Raw genomic sequence first — 16847 nt, 5'->3', positions numbered from 1 at the left:
ATTTTAAGTCTTATTAATTTTTGTTGTTAAACAACTAACGAGTAAGTGGATTTGTGTGTGTGTGTGTGTTCGCGTGTGTGTGGTGGTAGTGATGGCTGGACTTTAAAACACATCCTTACAGTCAGGTTTACTAGTCATGTTCGACCCATTCTGAGCCCATCATATATAGGTAAGAAGCAAGGGCAGGTAGGGGTGAGGAGCATCAAAAAAAAAAAAAAATTGATGATATTATTTTATCGTTAAAGGAATTCGATGTTAAGATGTGGTTAAGAGATCTGGAAATAGAAAAAAAAATCTGGAAAGATATTTGCCAAAATTTAAGAGTAGTGTAGTAGTAGTTTATTTTAGCTTAGTCAGTATTTTCCATTTGCCCCCTACAACCTGTGAATATTATTTACATAAACAGTTTCTTTTTGTTTTATTTATTTTTAAAAATTGTTTTGGTGTACTTCTCTCTCTGCATTTGTATAAGAAAGGTTTCAAAACACCAGAATACGGCCAGGTGTGGTGGCTCACGCCTGTAATCCCAGCACTTTGGGAGTCCGAGGAGGGCGGATCACGAGGTCAGGAGATCGGACCATCCTGGCTAATATGGTGAAACCCCGTCTCTACTAAAAATACAAAAAATTAGCCGGGCGCGGTGGCGGGCGCCTGTAGTCCCAGCTACTCTGGAAGCTGAAGCAGGAGAATGGCGTGAACCCGGGAGGCGGAGCTTGCAGTGACCCGAGATCACGCCACTGCATTCCAGCCTCTCCAGCCTGGGCGACAGAGCCAGACTCTGTCTGGAAACACGAGGAATTCAATTAGTTTTGTGTATGCTGTAGTATATATTTTGTATAACAGCTCGTAGAGGTATTCTAGAAAACTTCTAAACTTTAATATATTTATTCTTACTATTTTTAATTGTAAATTAAAATATGCCCTGCCCAGATTTTAATTTTTAAAAGCATAGAGGGATATTCAGAAACATTTACATACTAAATTAAATAAAGATTAGATACATTAATTTTATAGCCTTTGTAAGAAATACTTCCATAGTCTATGCCATGCCTATGGTTCTGTAAGTACATAGATCAGTGAGATACTCAATTCCTCTATTATAATCTGCAGAAAGAAATAAGAGTAGCAATACTGTTATACATATAAATCTTAAATTAAAAAAATAGCTTCTTACATCCTTGACTTTCCAACAGACAAGAACAAAATCTTATTTGGACTGTGACGTATCTTTGAAGCATTCTATTTTGAGCATTTCCAGATATTCTTTCTGTCACTAACAGGCACTCTTCTTAATAATTGTGTAGCTCTAGCAATGCTGTATTATTTTAAGCTATCATACATATATATCTACTATTAAAATTCTAGAGGGAAATAATTATAAATTAAAAACATTTAAGTATGTACCTAATGACTATTTTTATTTTAAAAATCAAAATGTCTAGAAATGTCCTAAAATTGAATATATATTTAATGTATAAGACTATTATTGAGAGACTTATTTTGAAACTATATACCTTACCTATTATTTCTCTTTTAATATTCACAGTCTTTTAGAGTTTGAGGCTAAATTTGTTTGTGTGTGTCAATTTAATAGGTATGCTTTCCTTTTTCCCCCTTTATGTTTATAAATATATTTCCCATGAAAAATGGTGTCTGAAGCAGCAGAATATTATTTACTTTTCATGTATTATCAGAGAAAAAAAAAACAAATAAACCTTAATAAGAATCTCCTTCCAAGATCAAAACTTTTGTTTCTAAATAGAATTCAGTATAAGAATCAACGTTTTTTTCCAAGAACATTCTCATAGCATCAGGCATATAAATTAAAAGCCTATATTTTAAAATATGAAATATACATTTTAGTAGTAGAGGTAAAAATTTGATTAAGACAAGACTCCTTTTCCCCATTTGCAGCCATAAAATTATTTTATACAAACTTATAACTCTTTATGTTACTATGACATTATCTTTTGCAGAGTTTTCCAAAGAATGCCTTCATTTAATAAGTGGACATTTGTTTTTTATTTTTTTCATTTATATTTTCATTTTATTTTTTCAACTGTTATTTCAGATCCAGGGGGTACATGTGCAGGTTTGTTATCTGGGTATATTGCATAATGCTGAGGTTTGGGGTATGAATGATCTTGTCACACAGGTACTGAGCATAGTACCCAATGGCTACTTTTGCAGCCCCTGCCCCCTCTCTCCCTCCCTCCCATCTTTAGCAGCCCCCAGTTCCTACTGTTGCCATCTATATTTGGACATTTAAGATCATAGTTGTGCTTACTGGCTTTTTCCCTTCTTGGCTGTGGCTGTCTATAGTTGGTTTCTTTTCCAACAAGGCAAACAGATGTGCAGCCCCCGATTTGGCTTTGGAATATTCAGGAGCCAAAACAAGCGTTTCTCCGATGGCCATAGCTCCATATGCAATTGCAGTACAAACTCTATCAAAAGATAAAGCATTTGAATCTTAGGTCCATCGATCCATTGTAAAACAGTAGAATTCTAAAAGTAAAGAAAAAAGCAGGCACAGGAATACAATCTTTTGATGTAGACAGCATCCCTTACACTGAAGTCCCAACAACAGTTATCTCTTTAAAAAAATTCTGCCATGTGGTAATCATTCCTTGCTCTGTACACCAAAATGACCTTTGGAGCTTGGGTAATCTTAAAAATGTCTCTTCCAATTAGAGCCACAGATCAAAGTTCCCAACTAGTGAATATAAAACTTCTTAGCCATCTTGATATGAGGCTTGCTTGCTTGGAGATTTGACAGATAATTCAGCTGATAATAGGAAGAATGAATCTCCAGTAGTGAGATCTGAATTTACACAGTAGATATGATTTTTTGTTTGTTTGTTTGTTTTGCATATAATGTAGTTAGGACAGATAACTGAAGCTAAATGACTGGTTATCTGCCTGATATGCTACATGATTTCGAGAGCAAATCATGGGGATCGTATTTTCCTCGGGTTCCCAAATCAAAATCTGACTAAAAAGACTGAAAGAAGAACTTTGATCTTTTAGGTTTGTTACTGATTATGATCTCCATTTCAAAACATGTTAATTATAAAATGGTAAGTATGCAAATGATGTTTGGAAGCACACAGAATATTTACTCGATTGTGGCACAGGACCTGACCATGGTTAAATATTTTCCCCTCATTTTCTATTTCATTTTAGATATGAAAGTACTGTACTGGAATGCAAAACAATGCATCTTAGTAACAAAGCTAAAGGCACAATTAGGCTAAAACTGGACCGGTGTCACTGGCAATATTTAAACATTAGGCAGTAAAAGGACATCACAGAACCCAGTTGCTTGTTTGCAGTGCTGGATAACAGCAAAGTTCCTTGTGAATTTCTCCCTCGATGGGGCCTACCAAAGGGTAGATGTTGATGCTGATGCAATCTCTTCAGTGACCTAGACCTCAGATCCTGAATTTTGTTGACTTTACAAAGATCAAACACAGTATAAAATATAAAAACAAAAATAACACTAAAATAATTGTTACTTAGTTCTGTGATGTCAAGACATTTTTAGTACTGATATTTACAGAAAGTGTTTAAAGTTCAAAATGCCATTTAAATTATTTGATACCCAGCTATAAACATCAGAAATGGTTATGGAGTTTAGATAACCCAATCGGAAGTTTTTTTTCTTGTTTGTTTGTTTGTTTTAAATGTGGTTTTAATGCAAGGAAAAATCAGACTGAGTCAGACTTAAGCCTCAGTCTGATCCAAGAATCAGCAGATGAGCTGGGAAGATAATTGGATTATGAGTTAGGAGACCTGGTTTCTAGTCCCACACGAGTAGAGCCTTCTCTGAAATCAACAACTGAGAAAATAGCTTCTTCCCATGATTTGAGATACGCCAAAATCTCTACCTGTCCTAACATTTCCACTATAAAAGTAATGGTAAGCATTAGACATAAATGTCCAGAGGCGGACGTCCTTGTTAGGTTGCTCTGAAAATGGAAATATTCATGAGAAAGGGAGAAGGGCCTTCAACTCAGAACTTGTGTTTGTGGGAGGTAAATGACCCAAAGGATGGAGAATGGAGCAGGAAGAAAGGGTTCAGTAGAGAAGGGAGAGTACGAGCAAAAGCCCTGATACTGTCTTTATTGAGTGAGTGCTGAGAGAAAGGTAAGTGGGATGGGGGCTGATGCTGATGAGAGTTATGTTGAAGACCCTGGTGGGGAAGTGTGGACTTTGAGGTGATGGACTATCTGGGGTTCAGTCAGGGACACTAATCTTCTTCATCTTTTTTTTTTCTTTTTTTTCTTTTTTTGAGAAGGAGCCTTGCTTTGTCATTCAGGCTGGAGTGCAGTGGCATGATGTCAGCTCACTGCAACCTCCGCCTCCTGGGTTCAAACAATTCTGTTGCCTCCACCTCCTGTAGCTGGGATTATAGGCGTGCACCACCACGCCTAGCTAATTTTTGTGTTGGCCAGGCTGGTCTCGAACTTCTGACCTCGTGATCCGCCTGCCTCAGCCTCCCAAAGTGAGGGATTACTGCCCAGGGACAGTAATCTTTATGCTTTTTCTGCAGGTGGATTCTGTATAAAGGTAGGCCAAGGCCCACACATGGAAAAAACTGGTCTGCTACAGAATTTGTCCTTACCTAATCAGACCCAATTAGCTAGGGTGAGCTAAACTGAAATTCAGTTCCACTCAACAAGTACTTATTGTAGAACAACCCGTGCTGTAACTCCATAACATAGTTAAACCAGATCCTTGAAATCTGGTTTAAACTCCTGGAGGCATTTGAACTGAATGCCTAACTGGGAGAAATGTACAGGGCGACCTCTCACACCACTGTTGGTCTTGAGGAGTTTCACCCATTTGGGATATATAAAGAGGAATAATTTAGTATCATGACAAATATTTTAAAGTCACTAACGGGGCTGGGTGCGGTGGTTCATGCTTGTAATCCCAGCACTTTGGGAGGCTGAGGTGGGTGGATCACAAGGTCAGGAGTTTGAGACCAGCCTGGCCAACATGGTGAACTCCATCTCTACTAAAAATACAAAAATTAGCTGGGTGTGTTGGCACATGCCTGTAATCCTTGCTAATCAGGAGACTTAGGCAGGAGAACTGCTTGAACCTGGGAGGTGGAGGTTGCAGAGAGCCGAGGTCATGCCACTGCACTACAACAAAACAGCAAAAAAAAAAAAGCTCTCACACTTCTGTAGACATTAGCATGGCAGTCAAATCACAACTTTCCAAGTCCTTACTCACTAAGTTTCTTTCTTTGATTAGAAAGCAGAGTATCTTTCCCCATAGAGGTAGTCATTAAAATTATTCCCATGCTCATCTATGTATCATCCATATACAACCCAGAGACTGCTTCCCACCCTAAATCCTTTTCTCAACAGATAGGAGAGAGAAAATAAGCAACTAACATTTATTTGGTTCTTTGGATCCTAGAATGTTTTCATATACAAGATACCATCTAATCACCTAGGAGATAAGTAGAATGGAAACTTATCAGTCAATGAATGAGGAGGCTCCAGCTCAGAAAAATTATGCAATTTGCCCAGAAGCACATGAAACTGTAGGGTTGGAACGTGAGCTGCCTTCCTCTCTGTATTTTCCCCTACCTGGTCTTACTTGCAGTGGAAAGCTGGCTGGAATGGTCTTTTCCTACAGGTTGGAGTTCGTTACCACTTGTTTCCCATTTTAGAATCTTCACAAGGCCCTAGATATCAACTGTCTTTTGATTTCTCTCCTTTAGGTCCCTTCAGTGGTTGATTTAGCCTTCTTACCTTGTCCTTGTCTGTCTCTTCCGGATAATCTCTGGGGAGGAGCCAGGCAAGAGCTGGGTGGCTGCCATGGCACCAATATGGAAAGAAGTCTTTCCTGTTTTCTTTGTTTTGTCTAACCAGTGTTGCTTTCCTAATCATAACAATGACACAGTTCTTCCCCAGCTGCCCAGCCTCCTAGGGCAAAAATGATGGCGCAGGCCTAGCTCACTTCTGTCCATCCTTTATTATTTCAAGGTATCAACCAACTGTTAATATTCATTGAAAACCCATCTATGTTGCTCTTTTGGCCAATAACCACATTATTATTGGAAATACAATATGGTTTCTTGTCAAGAACTGCATTTGGTGTTTAAGAGAACTAGGACATACACCCATAAACTGCCTGGTTCTGCTTCTCAGGCAGTTTTCAAAGCTGTGACTTTCATTATTACTGCACTGAAGGCTGCCATGTCCTGATTCTTTCTTACCTATATACTCTGCTTAGCTTCTTGATAATATAGATAGAAAATACGGAAGAAACTCACAGAGATAGAGAAAGCTTTGCAGTGGGAAAAGGAAGGTTACAGAAACCTCTCCTGATTAGGAATGGTTCTTGGTCTGTATTGCAAAAGGCAAGTCAGCTGGAAACTAGCCTAAAGGGACTAACACAAAGAGACAGGAGAAAATAAACTTATTTTGTACTTCTAAATCTGCATATTTATAGTGAAATAACAAATAGAATATGTTACCAGGACTAACAAAGGGAGAGGTGAGTGTTTTACTATACATGTGTGCATGAGAACCTAAACAAGAGATTTTTTAAATGCCATTATACCTTGTCTGTAAGGCAGCAGAATGAAAACGTTATCACCTTTTTTTAAATGCTCATTTCAGATAAACTTCTACAAGAATAGAGATAGAGAGATAGAGACAGCTTCTACCATAAGACATGCATGTTGTCTTTTTTTTCTTTTAGAGGCTTTTTTCCTCTAAAAAGCCTTGCTGACAAATTAATATTATGAGCACATTAAAGAATTTTGCTGTTAAAACTCCCTTTTGTATCTCCCTTTCTGAGACACAATGTCATTTTTGAAAGAGACACAGATAACCCATCTTTGTAGCTATAAATTCTGCCTTGGAGTAATCTGGAATGTTTGATAAAATGAAGATTCCTGCCCCATACTAGATCTACAAATCAGATTTTGCAGGATGAAATCTACATATCTACAGTTTTAACCAGTTCCTAGATTGATGAGTTGGAAAACCGTTGGTTTAGAGAATGGTGCAAAGTGCTTTCTACCTAAGGATAATTCTAGTAAGAGGGAGTTTTCTTTGTAAATTCCTTTGGTTTAGCTAGTTGATGAGATCGAAAGCTGTCTGTCATCCTAGATTCTGGAAGATACAGAGTCTTCTGGACCAGATATAATTTAGTGTGTCTAAAGGGACCTTGTGACACATTCATGGTAGTTGGGGTCACATTTGGTCTGTAGGACCAAATCCTCTTTGGTGTTGAAGACAAATCTCATCTATTGACATTATGCATAGTGCTATGTTTCTCTTTTGGCCAATAACCACATTTAATACTGGAAGAGAATTCCTAGAGAATCATTTGTCCATACTCCAAAAGTATGGGTACCCTTATTCTGTCTGTATTCTGATTGAATGGGACTCAAAAAGTGAGGCTGGGTATGGTGGCTTACACCTGTAATCCTAGCATTTTGGGAGGCTAAGGCAGGTGGATCACTTGAGATCCGGAGTTCGAGACCAGCCTGGCCAACATGGTGAAATATGGTCTCCACCAAAACATACAAAAATTAGCCTGGTGTGGTGACATGTGCCTGCAGTCCCAACTATTCAGGAGACTGAGGGCGGGAGAATTGCTTGAACTCAGGAAGCGGAGGTTGCAGTGAGCTGAGATTGTGCCGCTGCACTTCAGCCTGGGTGACACAGCGAGACTCCAACTCAAAAAAAAAAAAAAAAAAAAAAGTAATACCAGTGATCTAGCTCAGACAGCTCTCTATTTCTTCCTTCCCCTGGGGCACTGGGAAATACCAAGGTGGTACTATTCTTTAATTATTACTCTTATGTTCTGAGAGTTAAAATGCTTATGTATCTAGAAGAGACCCCCTTTTAATGAATTTAATTAAAAGAAATTCAGGAAGCATGGTAGGCCAGCTCAGGGAAGAAATTTTTTATTGGGGACTTTTCATTCTTCTATTTTAGGGCTATAACATAACACTAAGCAAGTCACTTGTTCCATTTATATGTGAGGAATCAGCCCAACTTTGAATATTCAAATGTTTGAAAAACTAAGCCAGACTTATTTAAAAAATAATTTCACAGAAATATTCTATGAATATTTGGCTACAGAATTTATAATAATTATATATATATATATATATATATAGGCTTACTATATATATATATATATAGTAAGCCTAACCTCTGGCATCTGGAACCATGAACTTGAATCTGTGCTCTGCTACTTACTGATTACGTAACTTTGAGCAAGTTAGGTAACCTCTTTGAGTCTTAATTGTTCTCATCTGTAAAATGGGAACCATAGTATTTCACAGGGTAGTTTAGAGCATTAAACAGATAATACACGGCAAATTCTTAAAACTGAGTAAAGATTCAATCAAGGTTTGCCGTTATAGCAATTTTCATAAGTAACGGAATGGTTAGCAGTCCTGGGAAGCCCCTTAAAGGAAACATCCTGACTGGTGTCATTTGCTGGCATGATAGTACTGGCATGATTTTGAGGTTGTATTATTCTTCAACTGAGACATTTTTTGCTTAGTTTTAATCTAAACAAATCTCAGTAGGTAGAGGTAAATTCTCAATTCCACACATCGTATTTTATATCAATGGTTGCCCTCGATTTAGATCCAGTCCTCCTGCCAAAGCACCTGGTATTAGACATATGGGTGTAGAAAAGAAGAAAATTAGAAGAATTTGTGAAAAACAGACTCCTATTTTCAAAGTGTGAAGGTGACTCCGAGGCACATTTCCAGAAATGACTGGACTGCCTAATTATGTACCATTCCAAATCTCCCCCTTAATTTTGATTCAGTCATTCATTCAGTAAATATTTATTGTGTATCTATTATGTTCCACCCACTTATTTTTGGCTTTTGGGAAACATCAGTGAATAAGATAGGTTACAACTTGCCCTCAGTCTATGCACTCATAAATATGGAAACACAAAATATAATTTAATAGAATCATAAGTGTCATAAGTGTTATAAACAAAACATGGTGATGGGAAAGAGAGTGATGAGGAGGGAGGGTTAGAGGAACTACTTTGGACCCTCAGTGACAGTCCCTCTGAGGAGTGGACTTAGCCTGGGTGCCTGGGTATTCCAGGCAGAGAATAGCAAGTGCAAAGACCCTGCAATGGGGAGGTCCAGGGACAGACATAGCAAGTGTGGGACTGACGAGTAGTTCACATGGGAGGCAGAAGTGGATGAAATTGGAAAGAAATGCAGCAGCCCCATCATGAAGGTCTTTCAGGTCATGGTAAGGACTTTGGCTTTATTCAAATTTCAATGGGAAGATCTAGATCTTGCAGAATTTTAATAAACTGATGCTATTAGATTTGTGCGTTAAATGATCAGTCTGGCTGCAGTGTGGAGAATGGATTATAGGGAAGCAAGAGTGGACACAAGGACATTGGTGAGGTTGTTGCAGTGGTCCCGTCAAGACAGGGAGGACTTGGATGAGGGTGGAAAGGATGAGAAGAATTTTGGAATTAGGGTCATGAGGAATCAGTGATTTATGTGGTGGACAATGACAAGAGAAGCAACACGGATGACTCCAACATTTTTGAGCTGAGCAACTGTGTGGATGGTGGTTGGTGTTATTAGTTAAGATGGGAAAGTTTTGGGGAAGAGAACCTTTGGGGAGAAAAAACTTAAATTCTGTTTTGAACACATTGAGATATTAGTCATCCAAGTGGAGGTGTCTTGTAGGTAGTTGGATAAGGGTCTTGTGCTCAGGGCAGGGCCAGAGTTGGAAGTATACAGAAGGAAGTTATCAGGACACAGGTGGTATTTAAAACTGACAGATTGGATGAGATCACTAATGAAAGTGTAATAAATGAAAGGTCTGAGAGCTCTAACGCTCTCCAACACACAGAGGCCTGGCTGAAAAACAGGATCCAGTAAAGAAAGTGGAGGAGGAGGGGCCAAGGACAAAGGAGAAAAGCCTAGAGAAGCCTGGAGAAGAAAATGTTTCAGGAAAGAGATGTCAAATGCTATTGAGAGGCCAAGTTAGAGGAGAACTGAGAACTGTGGGGGCTGAGTATGGATGGGCGGGATGGAGGTCAGTGGGACCCTGAGAACCAGTCCTTCTAGTGGAGTGTTGGGGAACTAAGGCTTGACTGGAGTGAATTTGAGATAGAAGCAGTGTAGAGAGCAAGAATAGGGAACACTTTGGAATTTGCTTTGCTTCAAAGGAGAGCAGATACATTGGAAATAGGCAGAAGGGGACTTATGGTCCTGGGACACATTTCTTTTTCATATTATATATAAGTGTGTGTGTATGTGTGTGTGTGTGTATATATATATATATATATACTTTTTTTTCCCCCTTGAGATGGAGTCTTGCTCTGTTGCCCAGGCTACAGTGCAGTGGTGCGATCTCGGCTCACTGCAATGCAATCTCTGCTTCCTGAGTTGAAGCAATTCTCCTCCTTCAGCCTCTCAAGTAGATAGGATTACAGGCGCCCATCACCTCACCCAGCTAATTTTTGTAGTTTTTAGTAGAGACGGGGTTTCACCATGTTTGCCAGGCTGGTCTTGAACTCCTGACCCCGTGATCCACCCGCCTTGGCCTCCCAAAGTGTTGGGATTACAGGCATGAGCCACCATGCCTGGCCTTCTTATATTTTTTATAGGTGTGATTACAAAGCAAAGAAAGACTGGTGACAGAGAAATTGATGAAAAGAGATGAAAATTCTTCTGTGAGATTTTAGAAAATCGTCAAACATCCTACATTACTATGAATATGTTTAATTGGCTTGCTTTCTACTAATACTCAAAACTAGTTATACAGAAGGAATGGTGACCTGGGGATTGAAGAAGGCTGCAGAAAGTTTAGAGCAACATGAAGAAAACATATTTTGAGTTTCAACTATTGGCTTGCAAACAAACTTTTGGAATACAACCAATTTTCAAAATTGGGAGTGCCTGGATTATATTAGAACAAAGGAAAAACTGGCTAATGGGGACTGGTGAGCTGAATAATTTATGTGTTTCAGATTTTGTTTCTTGTTAATCTACCTAAGTAATTAGTTTTATGTAATGAGAATGAAGTCCAAGGCTAAATATAATTGTGGTTTATATAAGTTCACACAGGCAATAGTACACACTATTTTAGAGGCTAGGAGAACATAGGACAGGGAACTTGCAATTTCTGTTGAAATTTTATTTTAATTTTTTTGAGGCAGAGTCTAGCTCTGTCATCCAGGCTAGCTTGCAGTGGTGTGATCTCGGCTCATTGCAACCCCTGCCTCCTGGGGTCAAGTGATTCTCATGCGTCAGCCTTCCAAGTAGCTGGGATTACAGGCATGCACCACCATACACGGCTAATTTTTGTATTTTGACTACAGACAGGGTTTTACAGCATTGCCCAGGCTGGTCTTGAACTCTTGACCTTTGGTGATCCACCTGCCTTGGCCTCCCAAAGTGCTGGTATTACAGGCATGAGCCACCACCGGCTCTTCTGTTGAAATTTTGAATGCAGATATTCCATTTGCATATTCCGTTTTATAAGGAAATCTGCTTCTAGGAAACTTCTAAGTGGCTTTGGTGTCAAGTAAGATTTAGGAATACTGGGTTGGTGAACTGTGGACTGTTTTCTCATCAGTGCCTAACAAAGAAACTTCCTGGGACTTCACTTAATGCTTAATAAGTAAGTAAGTAAATAAATAAATAAATAAATACATTTTCATGTGAATAGAAATGAAAAATTGTTCCAAGTTATTCTGAAATTACTCAGGTTTAAATGACTTTTGGCCATTTCCTCAAGTTGAACCTATCCTGAAAATACAAATACGCCAACAATAAGGATATTCAAAGGAATGTCCTGAGACTTGGGAAACAAAACCCAAAGAGAAGTGCCCAGTGTGTTCTGCCAAATGGCAGCGTCCTTGGAACAGGTGTAATCTCCCAATTCGTTATTGTGAAGAGGCTGATACTTGCATGGATATGCATTTTTTGGTGGGCTTGTTAAAAATAATATAATGTTACTTTTTTGAGTCAAGTGTTGTATGGATTTCTCTAGTTCTAAATGCTTAGCAATGCCATTTATGATAGATTAGCAATATTTCTGATATTTTAGGCTCCCAGCTCAGAATTAATACTGAAAATTAATTTTTCTAATTTAGCAGTTGCATTAGATGTTCCTATAAAACAAATAAATTCATAACTATGTGACCAGAACTTCAAAATAGGAGCTCCAAACTAATGCTTTGGGAAGAAGTAGCCTCACTGGGATACTGCGTTCAATTCCAAATGTGACATTTTTGAAGGGAAACACTCATTTGTATGTTTTGCTTCTGGATTATTTGCTTAGCAAAGAATTCAGCCTCACTGGTTACAGTCATACTTTAGAAAGCCATCTGCACATTGAGAGTTTCATAATGTGTCACAAATGTCCTAAGGAATGAATGACAAGAAGGCATATTTTGCCCCTACATTCCCATGTTCCAGTAAACTGAAGCAGAGAGCAATTCATCTGGGAATTTAATCCAGATTTCATGCCTTATATCAGTATCAGTATTTTGCCAGTTATGCTGTACTTCTTATAGAGACTAAATAACAAAAACAGTTAGCTCAATTTAATCATTTCACAATGTTAGCATATATCAGAACATCCCACTGTACCCCATATATATACATGTACAATTATTGTCTGTCAATTAAAAATAAAATTCATCCCAATTACCCTGATTTGATCATTAAACATTATATGCATATATCACATGTACCCCTAAAATATGTATAACTATTATATATCAATACAAAATTTAAAAATATATGTATATTTAAAAAATTCCATCTTAACAAAAATTCAAGCATACCTTTTCCACATATGTGATTTAAATGATAATTCACTATAAACTAGACATCTTTCTGGTAAATAAGTACTTGACCCCCTTACAAGGTTTATATATTTGTACAACTTATTAATTAATTAATTAATTTTGAGACAGAGTCTCACTTTGTTGCCCAGGCTGGCATGCAATGGAGTGATCTCAGCTCACTGCAGCCTCCATTTCCTGGGTTGAATCAATTCTCCTGCCTCAGCCTCCCGAGTAGCTGGGATTACAGGTGCCAGCACCACACCCAGCTAATTTTTGTATTTTTAGTAGAGATGGGGTTTTCTTATGTTGGTCAGGCTGGTCTTGAACTCCTAACCTCAAGTTATCCACCTGCCTTGGCCTCCCAAAGTGTTGGAATTACAGGTGTGAGCCACCAGGTCCAGACTATTTCCACAACTTACATGAACATGCCCTCTGGGGTCATTCGTCCAGCTTGAATTAAATAGGCTCCAAATCGAAACCCTGCTGCATAGGCAAAATATATAAAGGCATGGCTGAATGCATAACAGCTTCCAATAATCTGTGCTTTCTTCGAGGTATGTCTGGAATGTACAAAATTTACCAAATAATAAGGCATGAATTACAGCAAGGTCAATTTAATAAATGTAGAATAATAAATAGAGAGGACTTTGAAATGTTATAATTTAGTAGAAAGGCATTTTTTGAATGATTAAAGAGAAAGTGATTTTTTTTTTTTTTACTACTGAGAAATCTTTGAGAAAAGACAGATAATATTATAATTCTTTTCTCTATAGTCATATACTCTCTAGTTCCGTGTAACAAATTTAACTTTACATACTGTTAAATGAATGGGCAAAGCCTGTGAAAGGATGGCTAGTGTAAGAATTAGAGATTTGGTTTAGCAGTATTTAGAAGGATTTTCTAATTGTCTATTATAATCTTTCATTCACAGAATAGAGGAAATTAAAGCGTGGTGCCAACTACAAGTATGAGTCCAAAACAGTACAAAGCTGTCTTTCTGATAAAGTAATATAAAAAGCATCACTAAGTCAATGTGATAAGGAGGACTAGTTTAAAATTAAAAGAGTAAGTGCATTTATTACGTATATATTCGTATTTAAAATGTAAACTATTTTAGGGATTTAGCGTAAAGGGCTGAGCTCTTTTCTCTTGCTCTGTCGCCCAGGCTGGAGGTGGAGTGTAATGGTGTGATCTCAGCTCACTGCAACCTCTGCCTCCCAGGTTCAGGTGATTCTCCTGCCTCAGCCTCCGAGTAGCTGGGACTACAAGTGTGCACCACCACACCCGGCTAATTTTTGCATTTTTAGTAGAGATGGGCTTTCACCATGTTGCCCAGGATGGTTTCTAACTGTTGACGTCAAGTGATCTGCCCACCTCAGCCTCCCAAAGTGCTGGGATTACAGGCGTGAGACACAGCGCCCAGCCCGCAATTTTATTTTCTTTCTTGCGTATGTTATTTCATTAATATTCTTTCAGGAAGATGAGACAAATGTGCATACTAAGTAACAGATAGTTAATGGTAATGTGAGAGGACCTAAAATACTTATTCTAATTGCGCTTGCCCTCAATTCCTCTTCTAGTTTCTCTTGGTGAAGTCATATGAGAAATTATGACATGGTCGTTATTAGGAAAGACTCAAGAGCAAATGAATTAGCAGGCAAACCACTGGAGTCATTCAAGAGTACTGCCTTTACAGAACAAAATTAAGTTTTTGAAGTCAGCATGAATCTACAATCACCTGTGTTGAGTCTCAAGCATCTCTTCATACATTTGCTCGAAGGCTTTTTCCCTTGTTAATGACACTATAGTACGTATATTCTCCACAGCTTCAGTTGCTATCTTATAAAATAGGACAATACAATATAGAAATAAAATTAGTAATGGTGAATCTTTTCCCATTTGTGAATTCCAGTCACTCACACTGGAGACATATTCATTACATCAAGTCAGTAAGTTTTCCTGACAAGTATTGTTAGCTTCCTTTCCTCCCAGAAAGTAAGATAGAAAAATGACACTTTAGGATAATAAGCTTAAGGAAAATGTCTTATTGAGATTTAGTCTACTGATCTAAGTTTAGCCCCATTCAAGTTTTTACTGAATTTCAATTTAAACTTGTTCCATAGACAGAAGAATAAAACATTAGTGAGCATTATGTTCACATGCAAAGGAGCTTCCTACAAATTATGAAACACTTCAAGTAAAAGAGAGCAGAGGCCGGGCACAATGGCTCATGACTGTAATCCCAGTACTTTGGGAGGCCAAGGTAGGCAGATTACTTGAGGCCAGGAGTTTGAGACCCAGCCTGGAAAACATGGTGAAACCCTGTCTCTACTAAAAATACAAAAATTAACCAGGCATGATGGCACGTGCCTGTAATCTCAGCTACTCAGGAGGCTGAGGCACGAGAATCACTTGAACCTGAGAGGCGGAAGTTGCAGTGAGCTGAGATCATGCCACTGCACTCCAGCCTGGGCAACAGAGTGAGACTTCTGTGTCTTAAAAAGATAGCAGAGATAATCACATAATTATCTTATTCTAGCAAAGAATTAAAAACAGCAACCTAAAAGGACTCAGGAACATTACAGGAAAGTAACATGGCATGTGGTTATAGAATTCTTTATGAGATAAAGTCATTTCTCATATTGGTGTCTGTGAATGTGAAAAGGCATTTAATTCAAATGTGATGAATACTTCTCCATATTTATGTAGTTTATAAAGAGAATGCATAATTACATGGGATTCAAAATGGAAGAGAGTTTTGGTTTAGAATAGCTTTTCAGACATGAGAACATGTGTTGGCTTCAAAGAGAAACTTCCTGTTTTCACATTCTGTTTCCAGATTGGCAGAGTGGACTGTGGGACAGAAAAGACCAGGTAGACACTTGGCCTTCTCTGAGGATGAACTTGGGTTGCAGGAGGGAACTAGATTTCTGGACTGTGGTGAGGACACAAGGATTCTGCTCCCAAGTTTGATGTTGGTTTTTAAAAAATTCTCATTAATTTAAAAATGGACTCAAAGAAACCTCCATTTGCAACGTTCTGCAGTATGTGAAGAAAATGGATAAGAATGCTGAAAACTTGTTTGAGGAAAAACAAAAGGAATGAGCATAAAACAAATTTGTGACAATTTTTCACAATGGAGACAGGATGAATATTATTACAGACCCTTAGAAAATAGTCATTAAAAAAACTAAAAACTAATTAAGCTATTCAAAGTCGTCGTCTTCTTTTTTTTTTAATCTTTTGAGATGGAGTCTCGCTCTGTTGCCCAGGCTGGAGTGCAGTGGTCCGATCTTGGCTCCCTGCAACCTCTGCCTCCTGGTTCAAGAGATTCTCCTGCCTCAGCCTCCTGAGTAGCTGGGATTGCAGGCGTGTGCCACTATGCCTAGCTAATATTTTTATTTTTAGTAGAGACAAGGTTTCACCATGTTGGTCAGGCTGGTCTTGAACTTCTGACCTTGTGATCCACCTGCCTCGGCCTCCCAAAGTGTTGGGATTACAGGCGTAAGCCACCGCACCCAGCCCATTCAAAGTCTTAAAAACTAAACATTTGATAATTTGTCCAAATCTACACATGCAACTGAAGAAGGATCGATACATTTTATTAGTCTATGTTCTAAATTGATGTTTGGCAAATTGACTTATTAAAAGCCACAGGAAAATGCCTCCAATTACCTATTTGATTAGAGTTGTTTGTTGTATAGTTTGAGGTTGCTCTAATGACACATAAAGGAAAAGTCAAAGGGTACATATAGAACGAAAGCTCATGACATAAAAAATAAGATGAGGAAAACAATTAGGCCTCATTAATTTAGAAATTGTATACATTATTGCAATGTTTAAATTAGACAAGGAGGTCTAAACAACTGTTTACTGTCTCTGAGGTGAATATTTGCTAGGTAGTTCAGACTATACAGCACAAGCAAACAATCCAAGGGTTCTTATCTTGTGCAAGAAAGGTGGAAAGGTCTAAGGTTCAGGCAAATGAGATTACAGTGAGTCATGTCTTTGGC

General features: G+C 38.2%; 1 protein-coding gene across 1 annotated transcript in view; it reads right to left on the bottom strand.

Annotated features, from left to right (window-relative positions):
- ABCB5 (ATP binding cassette subfamily B member 5) overlaps window positions 1-16847 on the bottom strand; it is a 131527-nt gene that overhangs the window by 12648 nt on the left and 102032 nt on the right. Inside the window, exons 21-23 of the mRNA XM_031665315.1 lie at window positions 14573-14673; window positions 13254-13394; window positions 2288-2444 (exon numbers count right to left, since the gene is read on the bottom strand). Coding sequence (XP_031521175.1) covers window positions 2288-2444; window positions 13254-13394; window positions 14573-14673 — 399 coding nt within the window. The remainder of the gene's footprint in view (window positions 1-2287; window positions 2445-13253; window positions 13395-14572; window positions 14674-16847) is intronic.

The sequence above is a fragment of the Papio anubis genome, chromosome 4 (assembly GCF_008728515.1).
Source record: "Papio anubis isolate 15944 chromosome 4, Panubis1.0, whole genome shotgun sequence".
Classification (NCBI taxonomy): Eukaryota; Metazoa; Chordata; class Mammalia; order Primates; family Cercopithecidae; genus Papio; species Papio anubis.
The sequence above is the reverse complement of the archived record's forward strand: the minus strand, read 5'-3'. Positions and strand labels throughout refer to the sequence as shown.